At 37.9% G+C, this 17,375-nt stretch overlaps 1 protein-coding gene and 1 long non-coding RNA gene across 2 annotated transcripts in view; one reads left to right on the plus strand and one right to left on the minus strand.

Annotated features, from left to right (window-relative positions):
- Positions 1 to 17,375, minus strand: part of Sol1 — a 359,519-nt gene that overhangs the window by 299,028 nt on the left and 43,116 nt on the right. The window contains exon 2 of the mRNA XM_046615171.2: positions 4,453 to 4,519. Coding sequence (XP_046471127.1) covers positions 4,453 to 4,519 — 67 coding nt within the window. The remainder of the gene's footprint in view (positions 1 to 4,452; positions 4,520 to 17,375) is intronic.
- On the plus strand, positions 2,183 to 3,567 carry LOC124213664 (uncharacterized). Its single transcript, XR_006881926.2, has 2 exons — positions 2,183 to 2,305; positions 3,192 to 3,567. It is a non-coding gene; the product is annotated as an uncharacterized lncRNA (long non-coding RNA).

The following is a 17,375-nucleotide window of genomic DNA, read 5'->3' on the forward strand; positions in this document are numbered from 1 at the left end:
CCGTTTCCGGAGTGCCTATTTTGTCAAATTTAAAAAAAATTCAGAAACATCTAGGAAAGTATGAAAATGTTTCAGAGCCCCATCTGAAAACAGGGACTGCATCGCAGCAAAATTGTAATTTCATAAATGATGAAAATTTGATAAGTTATTCCTAGAATAGACTTCTCATATGAAAATGAAGCAAAAAAAAGTTCTATTCACATGAGTCGAAATGAGTATATTTGCAGAGTCACAGGTGATATGACATGATATATTTATATTAAAACATACATATCACGATGTGTTATATTTAATAGAGCTAACGGTTTGATCATTCTTCATTTGTTTATTGGAATGAAGGAGTATTTCCGCGATTTTATACGGATATAAATATACATCTGTTTTGGGAGTAACGTTCAGAGCGCTATCTGGCGAAGACTTCGGTGGTGACTATTTTTTCGAGTTGCATCGCACTGACATCTATGCTAATATGTAAAATTCTATGTATATATGTATGTATGTATGTTTGTACGGATTGAACATAAAATTTAAGTGACGGATTTTGATGAAACTTTTTTTCAAATGTTCCAGAAGTGATGTATAGGCTATTTTATATTCAATTTTTCAGTAAAAATTTTGAGTTAATAATCAGTTAAAGTTTTAAGCATTCTCTACTTCTTGAGCTGACGGAAGATGACAAAAGCGAGGATTCACAAACTCTTAAAAATCGATTACGTAATTTAAGGACGCTTCACTTTCTGTCAATGTAATATTTTTTCTTTACGGGAATCTTTCTAGTGATTCTCCTAGTGCTATATACGACACAATGTGAGTGTAAAAGCACAGTCAAATTCGCGCGTACAATTCCACACGCGCAACAAATCCACTTGCGTGATTCCAGAAGCCGAAAATAAAATTAACGCCCGTAGCTATTGATGTCACTTGTAACATAATCAAATGAAGCATGATTAAACCTTTGGCTCTGTTAATTGTAAAACATTGTGATATAAATATATGACGTAATTACCGGTGACTCTGCAAATATATTTATTTCGACCCATGTTGTTGGGAATTGTTTTGTTCATTTTCATGTGAGAAATGTATTCTAAGAATAATTTTTGAAATATATTTATGTACTGAAATCTCCATCTTCGTGGAATGCTCCGTATTAATCACCCATCCTCCGTAAAATTGGACTAAAAACACTGAAGACTGATGTGCATACAAAAAATTGTTGGAATATTACAGCGCAAATACAGCGGAGACACTGTGAAATGACAGTTAAATAACAAGGAATGGTATAAAATAATGAAAATAATAAACGTGATTGAAGGAAAAATAAGTAGACGTCTATCAATATCGTACTTTATTGTTTACTTCGAAGATGAACGAAAAATAATTCAGCTGCTGTTGCAACCTCTGAAAACTACTAAAAAGTCACAAAGCGTTTATAGCAATGGCATTTGGCCTATGAAACGCGCAATTCGAGTTAATTTTCGACATGCATAATTTCCTATTCATTCATTTTTGACATCTTGCACTTTCTCATTCAAAATTCATTTCAAACATCGATAGGTCATGTCCGTGAGGGATTTGTCATAGCGTAGCAGATGAAAAAACAAATACCTGTCTCTCAATTTTTTACACACTACGAGATACATATGAATCGCAGTCCTTCGATGACTGTGAAAAAATCCCTTGCCAAGTGCGTGGAAGCTGTGCCGAGCAATACTCCTCAATTTGTACCCCCCTTGGACTTCCTAAAATAACACAGCTCCCTTCCAGCTACCCTCGCCTTCGGTCATTCTCCTACTGATCGATCTCCATCGCCCATTTTTCCTTCTCCCAGTGTTTCAAATAGATAATTATCGTTGAGAGCCTTTTCTTTACTTTATAAACTGCTATAAACTTTGTTAAAACCCATTTGGCTGACCTCAAATCCGTACCACACTTGAAAATTAGGATCCTTTCTGCCATCATAGGAGTGGTTAAAAAATTCATAGTGAAATTTCACAAATCCAGTGAAACATGCCGTATTCTCTTGCGATTGTCACATTTATGATTTACGTACATATTTATCTTTGGGGGAAAATAATACTGCAAAGTGCAAACTTTTTTCAGCCTTGATAAATCAATAAACATCATAAACAATGTTATAGCTAAACAGGCGTTGCGCGATTCAAGATGGTATATAAGGAGAAGATTTTACACCAAATCCATCAGTTCGGCACATACCAACAATACCTCAAAATGTCGAAGTTAATCGTATTCCTCGTTATCGCAAGTGTATACATTCAATTGTGTGCAGGCGGCAACTCTTCTGGCGGTAAATATTTTTGAATTATGGTCATTTATCATGTTACGCAACGAGATCAAAAGTAGGCTGAACAGTTATGTTAGGATAGGGTTAGGGTTGGCAGCATTATGAGAATCTATGATTCGTAGTCCAGACCATTTTTGGTTGAGTATTGAGTCGAGTTATACTTATTTTCAACCCAGCATCGGCAATCTAATTCAAAAAATTTTACTCGTAAATTTTTTCGTCCGAATTCTGATTTTTGTTGTGAAAAAAAGAAATTCAACATCTAACCTCCAGAACTATCAAATAATTTGTCACAGATTTAAAAAAGTACCTCTGTATTGTTTTATATTTTTAAAATTCAGCCAACACTCTTGAATCGCCGCATCGGAGAAATGCCACTATTAAAACCGAATGGTTATTTGAATTTTTGCCACGATACCTTTATTATTCAGACGTCAATTTAGGAAGATAGCAATATAGAAAATTGATCATTCAATTAGCTACTCATATCACATCCGCATTATAAGCAACACCAATTTAACATAGTACGCGATTATTATCCAATTGAGAAATACTGATAACACGTTAAATTACTACTGGCATCTCTAAAAACCATTACTACAAATATAGCAAATCATTGATATTCTAGTGATTTGGTACTTCACCGCTTGATTACAAAAAGTGCGATAAATTGTAGTTCGGAATTGATATTTCAATTGCTGTTCCATAGATTACGCAAATTCCGAATTGCTTGACGATGAAGAGTTTCGGAAAGCTCGACTGTTTCTGACTGGTAATCTCTGTAAAATTCGTTTCCTAAAAAGCTCTGTGCAGAAATCGCAACCGCACGACAGTTTTGCAAGTACCTGAAACCATCACCAAAATATTATAGACTGAGTTCGTTCTTTAGATGGAAAGCCATTGATCGAAGCGCTTGTCAACCTGTGAATCACGGAAATACTGAGAATACCAACGCAGATCCAATATTTCCTCTACCATTATTTGAATATGGATCTGACATCAAATCTGGGACAAGGATTACACGCTCGTTTTAACCATGCTGGAAATTTCTTCGGTTTATCTATTTATTGACTTATTTTTTATTCAACTTTGTTGAAGATGATGTGTATGAGTTATTTGCTGCAAAGAGCAGCAATTACTTCTACCCTCACCTTTCAGCCCTTACGGGGGTCAGTCTCAGCAAAAATTGTAACATTTTTTTTTTTTTTTTCAATTATTAACATTAAAAATTATGTGAATAAACACTTGTCACCAATTACGTAAAATACTGTGTCCTCTTATTATTAAATAACATCCCAAGTCCTGTGTATAAGTTGTATGTTACAACAATAACAGAAAATAATTAGCGTATAAAGTACTCACAACTGAACAATGTCGTAGTCAGATATTATACGCGTGAATATAATATACGAGAAACTTCAGAGTTTATAAATCATCGAAAACCGATTAGTCTGGCAGTGTCGTACATGAAATCACATTTCCGACGATTGAACATATCTGAGTGTTTTATCGAAAATTTTCGAATCGATTATAAATGAAATGCAAAACGATAATCAATAAGAATCTGATACATGGATCACAATACGAACACTCTATAATTTCCGAGTGAAATCATTGTTATGATCGAGGCTATAATATAATCTGACTCAAAATTTCCGTCTCAACTGACTCGTGATGGTCTAATTCAAAGCTCGTTTCGCGACAAATGTATCGAAAACAAAAGACGGCAAAAATTCACGGTCACGAAATCGGTTTCCCAAATCAACGCGAATGTGAAGCGGGTCGGTTTTCAGTGGCATGTATTTGTCTTTTGCTGACGCCTAAGATATCATATTAAATTTTGTGATTAGTTTAGTAAATTCAAAACTTAAGGCCAATTTTCGACTCTCACGATATTTGGGCCACTTAATTAAAAAAATTATTCGTATCACTGGAAATATTTTCGTCGACGATTGTAAAACTGTGGTGAAATTAAGTGACATTGAAAATGTAATTTTTTGTAAAACATTGCGCATCTTGGGTTGCGCCAGCACAGCTTAAACAACTGAGTAATATTCCGCATAACTTTAAGCTTTTTTAGACGTTGGATTTATGGAAAAAAATAAAATAAAAAATTAGCGATGTTGCGTACGTGTGTAAAATAGAATTACCTGGATTGACGGCTTGGCAATGATGGAGCAACGGTAGCCAGCATAGCAGTAAGACCGCTCGCTGCATCTGTAGACACGAAGAAGAAGCAGCTCGTTAATATTCCACGGAAATCGTACAATCGTAAAACAAAACAAAATTCTACGAAAATCAGTGCATCGTTTCCAAATTATTCATATTCATCCACATTCGTACCGTCAAATTTCACAATAATGGTTCGCTTGTTCAGGTTGAATTTCTCTGTATTTTTCAACCATAATATTTTCTCTTTCCAACAGTGCAATACTTCCCTGATTGTGTAGAATATATCAGACTCGTTTCTTTCAAGCGTAAAAAATAATACAATATAGCCGTAGTGAGAGAAATTTTCAGTTCCGGTTACCGCTCAGTCCTCAACTATTTTCATTTTTTACCACAATCGGAAAATATAGTTCGAGGTACAAAATGAAAATTAGTTTTCTAGCTGTTACCAGAAAAACTAGTATCCGTTACTATTCTTTCTCATTACGATCACTGTTACTATATTTTTGTGCAACTGTTGCGAAAATGTAATGCTTGTGCGACAATAAATTGATCTTAAAGGCTTATTTAAGTAAAATTCTACCAAAAAAAAGATCGACAATAGCGCAAAATGGTTATGCGTACCTCGTTTTTCGTAATTCCAACGATATTCACAATATTCACAACAGTTTTTTTTCAGCGATACCTGTTTTGCTAAATTTTGCTAGTTACTACAGCAAATGAAATTTTTCTCAGTGCGATATGTTTAACCATATCAACAAGGGTTTCTATTCACGAATATAGATCTTTATCGCGAAAGCCTGTCAGATCACAAAATAAAACTTAATTAAACAAAATGAACATCTGCAAATGAATTTTCCATAACTAGGACGATGTTGAATCGAAAGTAAAATAAGTTTTCTTTGCCTAGCTTAACAGCGCATCGATTGTTGCAAAGGTAAACCGAATGTCAATGAAGCGTAGAGAATTTCTCTCACCCTTCTTATCAGAGGGAGAGAGGCTCGTTCTCTGTAAGCTTGAGAAGACGGTGCAATATATCGAAACAAGCTCTTTGATCGGCTCGTCCGACGTAGAATAATGCTGTAATGGTTACCAACGCAACGTGAAAGGATCGACTGACCATCGCTGCTTCGCCTCGTCAAAAGCCTTTCATTGAATTGCCTTTAAGAAATTGGAGGCTCCCAATTCGACCCCCTGTCACGGACCTTTAATTACCTCCAAAGAACGTTACGTCTTCTGAATTCTTATCATTTCTTCGCGACCGTAAAGAATCCCTTCGAAATTCAATTCTAATAACTGCACTGATCGATAGTGCGATTACGATCTGTAGGTGATTTTTAAACAGGAAATCAAAATCACCATTCTTACTTTATTCACGGAATAAAATACCCGGATTTGTTTTGTCATAGTAGCGAATATGCATAATTATTTCTCAAAATGTAAGCGCCAAGTACTCGAACGTTTACTTCTCTAAATTTGGAATTGGATCGAAGGCGGCTCGGATTTGGAAGAGTAACGATTATCTCGCCGGACAAGCCGGTGAACGCGGACCGAGATAAGACAGGTAATCTGAGAGGGTGATACGAGGTCACACGGATGAATACAAACTCTTATGCGCTCCTCATATCCTCGGGAAAAGAAAATTTCCTTCCATCGTGAACTTACGGCAGATACGGCAAGGAAAATAAAATAGCCACCCGACCGCGTTTTATTCCCATGCGATCAGTGTCACGCAAAGTGATAGAAGTCAAATCCACGTGTTCGTGTAGTGTGAAGATACCTGCACCATGCAGAAGTTGGAAAGTGTACGAATATCTTGACTGCAAGTTTAACTGTACATGAAATGTTAAGCTGAGGTAATTCTGTGGGAATTTATCTGCTTGTCAAATTAACGTCATACAGAGAATGGAACAAGAAATTATACCGACGCGTCTGAGAAGGTAGTAAAATTTTTAGGTGGATTAAACGTCGAAAATGAGAAGAGGAACATATTTTAAGGATAATTGACTTCGATATAAGTTCCATTCAATTTATCATAAAATTGTTCTTCAAATCGTTCGAGCACCAAGTGAAAGTCGTATAGTCAGTTTGTCAGTTTGATGTGACAGCTCAGATCGGCTAGACCTATTTTTAGTTTGCTCAGATTGCGAAATATCCTTAGTGCTTTCACAGAGTTTAACAATATCCGAGGGATATCACAGGGAACGACACATTACGGATATTAAAAATATCGAATTCCGTCTTCAGCTGAGCCGTTTGTCAACTAAACTGAGACATTTTTATTCTAAGCTCGGGAAAATTTCGATCTCCGAATATACGATAATTCATCAGATGTGAAGTCAAGTGAACAAATTAATCAAACGAAAAAAAAAAGAATATCAAAAATAGATTCAAAAATTAAAGCTCGAAATTGAATTGAGCCAAATTTTTCCAGAAGCACGCGATAATCTTTTTCTTGTGGAAAAAGAAAGAACTGAGACAATGTATATTTGTATTGCAAAAAAAGCTCACTGATTAATAACTTTATGAAAACGATATTCTTCCGCCATTTTCTTTACCAAAATCGTTTCGTCGTGATATAAATTTTATCACTTGTCTAAACTATTCATTCAATTATCAACCACTGGCGCAAATATAAAACTGTCCGAGGATCAACGGAACTTCACCGTCGTTGAACCGTCTCAAGTATCGAAAAAATCGTACACATTCCTCACATAAAGCGGAAAATACTCACAATATATGGACTTCTGAACTACTCTCGAAATACAAATCACATTCAGAGTCCATATACTGGAATAAACGATGGTATATATTTGATAGCGCAAAATATCTCACCGACTTGCCTAATATTGGCATCGACGAATCGCCCTCGATTTGGCCAATGATCGTACGAGTGCTGGTACATCGGGGCTAAACCACCGTTTTATTCGATATACGTATACACTATACATATATGTATCACTCTCCGTGTGTCGATTATCTTTCATCTTTTGTTATCGTTACAGTTGCCGCGTGTATTTATTGCTTCGTATCTATTCGCGTCCGTTAAATTTGAGGCCACTCAATTGCCACCGGCTATTATTTCCTGAACTATATCCATACTCTCTCATTCTCTATCAGTTAGAAACTATTGTAGCAATAATACTGTAACAAAATGTTACAGTCGGATCTACACTGAGAGAAATTTTTAGTTCCGGTTACCGCTCAGTCCTTAACTATTTTCATTTTTTACCAAAATCGAAAAATATACTTTTAGGTACAAAATGAAGATTAGTTTTCCAGCTCTTACCATAAAGTCTAGTATCTCTTAGTATTCTTTCTCGTTATGACCACTGTTACTATATTTTCTTGCAATTGTTGCGAAAATTTAATGCTTGTACAACGATAAATTGACGTTAAAGCCTTATTGAACTAAAAAAAGTAGAGTAAACCTCACAAATTTATTTTCCGTCGCAATCATCAAAAAAGGATCGACGATAGCGCAAAATGGATACGCGTACCTCGTTTTTCGTCATTCCAACAATATTCAAACGGTATTTTTAACGATACCTGTTTTACTGAATTTTTATAGTTACTGTAACAAATGAAATTTTTCTCAGTGTATGATGACATTCTTTTCGATCACAGAAAGTTTTGTAAATTCGTATAACTCGCGTTTTCCAATCGCAAATGCGATGTTCAATCAATTGATTCGGCACTGTTTCTAATTTCTTATAATTGAAATTGACCTGACAATTTTTGTAGGACATTTACGGAACACCGAAAATCCGCATCCGTTTTATTAAACGTTTATCGGCGCTGTTTCGAGCCTCGATTAATCGAAAACAGGTCGAAAGTGCATCGACAAATCGCTCGGAGGTCCGACAGTTTGGCTGAATTGTTGGAAAGTCAGTCGGTAGTACACGACGTGTTTACAATCGAATTGGTAATTCAATGTTTTTAAATGTCGTTCAACGTCCAAGCAAATTCAGCGCGAATCCAAAGCGAGATGGAAACAGAATTAGAGAACGACGGTTTTGCGATTTAACGTTGACTTTTTACACATTCAACAACGTTTTACCACAGACAAACAACGCGTGGTAAAATTGTGCAGAAATTCAGCGTTATCGTCCGCTTGGAAAACAGAAATAGTGAAAAAGAAAAACATTGTCGAGGGTGGCGGGCAGCTACCGTGTGCGGTAAAACTTGTATAAGCAACAGATTCCATCGCGATTCGGCATTCTGCGATCATGTTTGTTGAAGTGAACACGAGAATAAACACAGGGCTCGTTGATTCGTTGCAGTTTCGAATCAAGGCGTAGAACGTGACGCGACCACCGGTAGAAGGATATATCCAAGGCGGCTTCCGATCGTCGAACGGAAATACCTGCGGAAAAAAGTGATCCGCATTTTTTGCTCAACAGATAAGCCAAAGTGATTCGAAGAAATCGCGCCTGGCACTGATGGCGGATATGAGAGAAAATGAGAAAAAGCGGCAAAGAGAGAAAGAGAGAGAAAGGAGGGAGAGAGAGAGAGAGAGAAGAAAAAAGAAAACATCTGGTAGGTAGGGATGAAACAAGGAAGATGAAGGACCGAAGGTGCGGACTCGGATATCCACACCTTATGATAATCCTTGTGCAAACGTGTCGTGAAACGTAATAAGAAAAATTATTTCGGTAACCTGATGCGGTCGCAGTAATATCCGCCCGATATCAATAAATGCGGGAAAAGGCTCGCATTCTTTATAGAAATATTCTCTCAGTTCTATTCCTTGGGTACAAGTAAACGAGAAAATTATTTCAACTCTCTCTTTTTTTCTCTCTCTCTCTCTCTCTCTCTCTCTCTCTCTCTCTCTCGCTCTCTCTCTCGTAATTTGATCGATAAAAAACGCTGCAAAGATGGTTTCGGCGCTTTTCCCCTTTATCGGAACGAATGATACCGTAAATATGTGGCATAAGTGGATGGAAAAAAGGGGAAAAAAAAAGAGAAATTTGACCGAGGATCAGCAGCCGTCGCTTTGGCTTGTAATCCGCGTCACGTGAGCCGAAAACAAAAGTAAACCGGAAACCCGGACTTTAATATAATCGCTAATTTAAGCGGTACGTGCTTGCAGGTGCGGCATACATGACTTATAATTTGGCCCCTGATTCGTACGTGACGCTTTGGTTTAAACGGAGAAACGAATGGAATTAAGAGCCGAAGAAAATACAAACGCGGCGATCCCCCAGCGCCGAGTCGGTGTGCGTAAAGATTTTCCCTTTTTCTAATCCCGCATTTTACCTTACGCGTGTGCTTTTTCCCTCCCTCTTTTTATCCCTCTCGGTTTCTTTTTCCTTTCCTCTTTTTTTCTTTCACTTCATATTTCGTGCACGCGAGGTCGCGGGCGGGCGGTTCCTAGCAAAGTAGGTATACGATTCATTACTTACTGCCGCCTGTCACGAGAACCTTTTAACCATGGCTTCGAATGTCACCACTTTCATTTCGTCAACTATCACCAACTTTGTATACTCCGGAGGATGGGTGCGACCTGGGCTTCGATTTTATTTATACGTTTGCCCTCCTCGAATGTCTCGGATCGAATAGATACGCTGAAATAACGAAATTTCACGCGCCCAAGTTCTAGGCACAAAACCAACCTTCCTTTGTCGAAACTTATGCAAAATCACAGCAGACTGCAAACGTTCGTGGCCTAATTCAAACCTTTTTTCCTAATAGTAAAGTGGCTTTTTGTGTACATATTTTTTTTTTCTAAATCTTGTCAATCTTTTCAACGTATAAAACATTTGTCATCCGTCACAGCATGGAAGTGAACTGCATCAAATACCAGCTTAATTTCAATCCTGACGCTAATCGATATCCTTGCATGAATTTTTGAGTAAAAATTTGTATGTAGGACTGAATTAACGTTAACTTGTAACAATCGGTGAGAACCTCGTCCTCCTTCAGAGAATAGAATCTCGTACAGCTGCGGAAGCCGTACAAATCCTGGCTCAAGTATACGATGAGAAAGTAAGTCGTGAACATCTCCCTTTCGCAAAGGATTTTAAACACGGCAAGTTGTCTAATCAGAGGATGAAGAGAGTCTTTGACTGCAGAAGCTGCTTTATAAAATAATAAACGAGACGTTCCGAGATCGCAACTCGACAAATATTTCACAGGATTCGCAAGTTCAATCGTGCTTTTTTGCCGCTACATAATTTCTCTCTGGCTTAAGAACATTGTCTGACCATTTTTCTATCATTATGGCCGAATTACATCTCACGGTAAAACTAAAGCAAAAAAGTTGACTGCCTGATTGACGAAGAGGCTATTCGTACGGATAAAGTTATTAATAAGACAATGTAAAGTAATACAATGCTGAAAAAAATTGTGAAATAGATTGCGAAAATATCAGTAAAATATCGTTCAATAGTCCCGCGTGATTTTCTATCGGCCGAACGGAAAAAGGGAGGCGAGTATTCGTTCGGAAATCTACTTATGAGCTCGCGGAAAAAGGGACGCGGTGCTAGTAAAAGGGTTGCGTCGTCGTCAGATTTCGGAAATATTAGCGGACCGCCGAAAGCTCCGTCTCTTCGTTGACTCAAAGCGGCTGCAAGCGAGTACCTAAGTGCCTTGAACCCAGGCTTTCGTGTTCCCTTGACTATGACGAAGGGAGAGACCCGGTCGAGATTGAGAATAATAGGACCCGTCTGATATTGAAAATGGTCCTCTTGAACAGGCAAGTGGAAACAAGATGCTATATATCTGTGGTAATGGGAAAATAGAGAAGGTTCTGCTAACTGGATTCGATTGATTGTGAACGATATTTGATGGGAAGAAAGGTTTGATTGGAACTGAAAGATTTATATGTTTTATTGCGTTCGTCACTCGATTTAACGACGATTTTTTCCGGGGGGTAAAAAGTGGAACGGTCGTAGAAGGAAAGGTTCGCAGTGCCGAACTTTTAATGATGTGAATATCTATTTGACGACAAAGTGCAGAAAACCAAAATATAAAATCATCAGATCTGTGAAAATCACGTGTTTCGGATTGCCGCATGTTCTCATTCATTCTAACGGTTCTATGTTCTGGCTTCCTATACTCGGCTTGTTCACACTCTGACTATTCATGAGGGTGAAGTTAGTAACGTTACTGTAACGATGCGTGTTTAAGAAAAATCGCTACTTCGAATTTTTAGGAATGTCTGAGATTTGGCTAACCGTCGTAAACAAAATATAGTTCAATTTTGAAATAACTAAGTCGTTCAACGTCATTTTTATATTGCTCAGTAATGATGATTTCTCAGCCCGAGGTTTCCTCTCGTTGACATTGCTAACTTCAGCCTGATGACTTTTCTATACAGGCACTTGACCTTTCTGTAATTTGAAATTCTGTAAATTCGATTTTTGGTTGCTTGAAAATTCGATATTCTAACCCTTCAATCGTCAAGTCATTCTACATTTCGTCCCCCACTTTTATTTTTAACTGACACAAGCGACTATTAATCAAACATCGTATTGGATCGACAAAAATTTCTTACAGTCAACTAAATCTGACGATAAGTACCAGACGAAAACTTTATTTCGAGGCAAATAAAATGCGCGGCCAATTCAGATGAATCAGGTGAACAGAGGTTGGACTTTTTGTGAATGATTACTGTTTTTTAATCATTTTCCCATTGCCCAATTTCCATGTGATACGTAAATTTGTTTTGAAAACAGACAACAAACTGTGGAAACTGGATAATCAATACAGTTTAAATACGTTGGACTTTTCTGTCGGCAAAGAGAGAGGCGTGCAGATAGTCGGGAGCGAAGCTTTTAGTCGGTACGAAAAACACAACGTCAGCAGGCACGATCTGGATCTGGTAAAGCGGAATAACCAATCAAGAAACGCGAGGCGCGATACAAACCCCGCTTTGATATTGTGGGATTTATATATTACTCGATTTTGTTCTCCTTCTTTTTTTCCCATTTTCCGCATCGCGGGTGCGGCTCCAGCGTGCGATCGAATGAAATAGATCAAAGCTGAATCCTAGCTTGTATCTTCGCGGCGATTTCGACTACCGCGCACCCTTCTCCATGGGGTATAGGTACCTGCGAGCACATGCAGACCGTGCATATAACCACCCGGAGATTGCAAGCTTGCGAATTTCCAGCGCATCGTTTGGCTCGCAGGCTCGTTCGAGGCCAGACAACGACTGACGTACTTTGAAAATTAAATGATGCGTTTCCGCGGGTGAAGGGTGTTCGAACGTCGAAAGACCACGAAACCAATTGATCGATTACTCAAATTCAAAAGTAGAAAGAAATTTGTAAAGTGGAAAAAATAACGATAATGAAAAATATGCGATACTGCTGAACCAATAATAAAACATCGACAAATTCAGGATTGATCATTTTTATGAAACAAATCTGTCCAATGTCTGAATTTTTATGTCAAATATGCCAAGTTATGAATGACTTATACGCATCGTGATAACTATCATGGTACAGAATCATCGGTGACTGGATATTTGAGGACGAAGATTTGAAATTGAAAGGAAGAAAATGTAAAATTGAAAAATCTATATCCTACTTACACGAAATTGTTGCGTTTGAAATCGTAATATTAATTGATTACTGATATTTCAGATGTCCAGTTGTTCTAAAGTATAACCTTCTGAATCACGATTAATTTCGCCCATATACTCATCACGTTTTATAAAATTCAAAATGCCAAAAAATATTAACCTCTAAGACAGGTAAATTTTTTACTACGTCATTAGAATCCCAGCTGAGTTTGGTACAAACAATCAGATTGTCTCAGACTTTGATTTTAACACTTTTCAAAATCCCATACTCGACATATGTGATCGTACTACTCTTTGTCTCGTACTACAGAAAAAAAAAAAAAATTTTACCAACACGGTCCGCTTCTTCTCACAAATCATCCAACAAAAAGGCCCGTACGGTTGGAGTTGAGGTCTTCCGAGTAAATGACTACGAAGTGAATAAATACGGGAATAAAGATGATTTGTCGTCACCTGGTGTAAAGCCGTTTCACGTAGGCAGCAAGGACTCGGTAAGGGAGAAGCAGAAAGGAAGAAGAAACTTCATCTTTCTCATTGTACTCTCAACCGCTTGTATTGTGCTTTAAGTTAACGACACCACGGAACGACTGTCAAATACCGCAAAGAATTTTATGCTATATACGATACTTAATGGACTGTGATTATTTACGAACGATCTATATTCCGCATTTCAATGGAGACAACCAAACGCTTTCTGACCAAGTGGATCGAAGATTTGCCAAAGCTGAGGCGAAGACGAAATTTTGCAAAGACTTTCGACTTTGTGGTGGAATTTGTGACCGTATTATTTCAAAGATGATAATCATTGTGATTCCCGAAAGAAATTCTATGGAGTTGGAACGACCGTGCAAATTATTCCTTCACTATGAAGGACGCTCTTAACTCCTAACTGACGATCTACAGAACTGAGGACACCGATAGACAATTTTCCTGTAGTCGATGAAAATTGTTTGATTTCACGTTTACGGATTCCGAGAGTTCAGTCTTTGCGTAATCTCTTTGTGAAACAGAAAACCTGGAATGTCTTAAGATGAATGGATTTCGAGATAAAGCATGATTACAGTTAATTGTTTCATCGCGTAAGATTCAGTGAATCTTGAATGTGACAAGTATTAATAAGCTTAGAAGCAACACGATTTGATCCTCTTACCAGGCAATTACGTTAAGCTCCATCAATGTTTTACAACAACATTTCTAGAGCCAGTCTTGAGGAAAAGTCACTGAATTCTCCATACCAAAGTAGGATGAATGGAAACTCTACCAGTGTTTGATCATTCGTGGACGAGATGAAAGCATTGCGAATTGTAGTCCAACTTCACGGTCAATTGGTGGTGGATGGTGGTTGTTTCATCCGCGTGAATCTTGTTTAATGAAGGATGAGAAAACATTTTTAACGTACTCGGCGAAAGTTTTCTGCATCAGAGATGCTTCTTCGGGGAATTTCATCTGTGCGCAAAGCAGCATCACGTCATTAATTTTCCTTCAGAAATATGTCAATCCCTCGACTTTCCTATTAGCTGCACTTCAGCTGTTTGGCATTACGTAAATCTGATGATGCATTACCAGATGATATATATATATGTATATATATATATATATATATATATATATATGTCCAAACAGAACCGCAAGAGGTGGATATATGCAGATTATGAGGAAACAACGGGGAAGCTGGTAGCAAATGGGTTTTATCGCAGAACGGATGAGACCGGCATACGTTAAACAGCGAAACACCGAAATGTGAGCATAGGGAGGGAAACATTTCCAATTTCGTAAGGGCGGTCTTCCATTAATTCCAGTTAGCCCGGTAATTATTTCAAATTAATTATTCAACGGTGTTGCCCATGATCCATCATGGTTCGGATTAAAGTTCCTCTCAAACATCAACGCGCTTCATTGCTCGCGATTCGCGAGTTCGTTCACCTCTTCTTCGGCAGCGCAAGCTGCTTATAAATGCGCGATAAAAAGCAGCTTTTTCCCTTATCGTTATAGTTTTAAGTACCGGATGCGTCGAAGACGAGAATACAAAATTAATATTTCGCCAATTCGTAGAGGTGTTACTACAAGCATTGATCGCCGTCTGAAAAAAGCTTCAAAATGTTTAAAATTTGTGCATGAAACTGTCTACTCTGTATTGAAAGCTTTATTCGGATAGGGTAGAGTGTACGTTCACCATACGTTCACCGTTTATTCAACGTACAAATACAATAAACTTACTACACAATTTAGTAAATTCCAATTACTCTTTCTTTCCTCTTTTGCTTACAAATTTTAGTAAAACAAATATTTTTCAATCGGCAATTTAAAGCAAATGTGTAGCAATTTACATCGTTATACTGAATCTTCAAATATTGCAACATGATTTTGTAATTTGATAAGTCTTTTCTACAGTAAATGTGTAGTAAATTCGCAATGATTTTTAATAGCGTAGACTGCATTTACCAGCAGATAAATCTCAAGCGAGGAGGTTTGAGTGCTGGGTAAGTGTACCGTTCTGATGGGGGTATCAACGACATAATTCAAGTTATTACTCGACGTCGTCGGAAGAGACAGAGAGAGTTCCTTTGATCAGCCTGCAGGCAGTAAGCTCTTCGGAGATATGTGACGGCTCTATATTACCACTCAACTGCTATCCAGAGCGGATGAAGTAACGTTGTTTCGCTATTTCTCACGAGGTTTCGTCGCAATTCCCTTGACACTTCGCATCGGTCAGTTTGAAAAATGATGAAAAAAAAAAACAGAAAAAAAGAAAAAGCGAATACTCGGCGCACACTCTCTAAATTTGAATACCCGGTTGGAAGTATACCACTGGAAAAAAAAAACAGTGCATACGTACTGACGTTACGGTGACTTTTCACTGATATCCCACTGATTTCCAGTGAATATACACTTAGTATCTCCAGCGGTATGCTTATTCACGCATTTGAGAGCAGAAAGCACCGAATGAATTCAGGATCTTCGGGTAAACCGCGAGCCTCGACGGCCTGCGTCCATTTTGTATCTCTTAAACTTGACAACGAGTTACAACGTACACGCGGATCTATTATTTGCAAATTTAATATCACGACCAGAGCTAAAACGCCTCTCCTCGCCCCCCGTGACGTATACGGCAGATATTCCTCTTATTACTAGCAGCGTGCAGAGGTAGACATTCCGAGAATGTTACAAGCCGAGATGGCTAGAAGAGGTTCGAGGTGTTAAAACGACGTAGAAATAGCTCAGCAGCCGCTTGGCAAGAAATGTTCACGGTTCTCCATCTCCGAAACCAACCGCACCGCACTCGAAATATATTACATATCTGTCAAAACTTGTATCCGTATCCGACGAATGATTTTCATCCGCGTTTCTCTCGTGCTTTGAATTAAAAGTCGAATTTTTCCCCCGTCGGAAATACAACATTCGTTGCATGTAAGCTGTGCAAACGTAGCAGCAACAACAGTGCGACGGTCCGCTAGGTACTATTTTGCGAGTGAAACGCGGTTGGTTTACGTGCGATACGTGTCGGTGTGCGTTTGGCTTGTAGACACGGTACACAGGACGACAAAACCAACCCATTTCTCCCTTGTGTATGGAAATTCAGCAGTTGGCTGAAAATTGGATTAGACCCAAAGGTCCTTGTTAAAAAGTTCGTTTTGAAGAATTTATGAGCCTCCCGGTAGTATTGTTTGTATAAAACGACGTAGCTCGATAAAATTACCTTTCAAACCTGCGACTGACGTCGAGTTTTCGCGCGGCGAGAAAGGAAAACGGTATAATCTCTTTGCTTTTTTTTTTATTCTTAGAGAAAAAAAAAAAAAACACCGGTACCGAAATTTAAAACAAAAAGATAAGAAATATCAAAAAAAAAAAAAAAAAAAACATCTTTAGATTTCCAACGTTTCATCCATTAACATTTCAATATCGTACCCGTTAGCCCGCAGTATTATATGCATGTACCCAGAGTGAATACAAAAGCGAGCACTGAGGTAACGTTGATAAATAATCCGCACGTTACCCTCAGTTTTATGAACAAGGAAATCATATTATAAGCTAATGAAAAAATATCCAGCGTAAGGGATCCGAATAAATTCTGGTAATCTGAATGGTTATTTTCTTCACGAAGTGAAAATATAACAGAAAAAAAAAAATAATAGAATTAAGTTTAGTGTTCCGTTAAACAATTTACGTGTTATTCGATTCGGCTAGAACGATCGAACGAATTAATATATATTTATATCAGCGGAGTAATTTTCAAAAGCATTAACGGGTTGGGTGGAAAATTTCTCGAAGGAGGTTCGCAGTCGTTGCGAGAGAATCGCGAGTCTCCGACACGAGTGAGAATTAGTGGTATAAGAAAGAGAGGACGACTATTTCGCAGCATGATAAAACAAATGG

The sequence above is a fragment of the Neodiprion pinetum genome, chromosome 1 (genome assembly GCF_021155775.2).
Source record: "Neodiprion pinetum isolate iyNeoPine1 chromosome 1, iyNeoPine1.2, whole genome shotgun sequence".
In the NCBI taxonomy this organism is placed as follows: domain Eukaryota; kingdom Metazoa; phylum Arthropoda; class Insecta; order Hymenoptera; family Diprionidae; genus Neodiprion; species Neodiprion pinetum.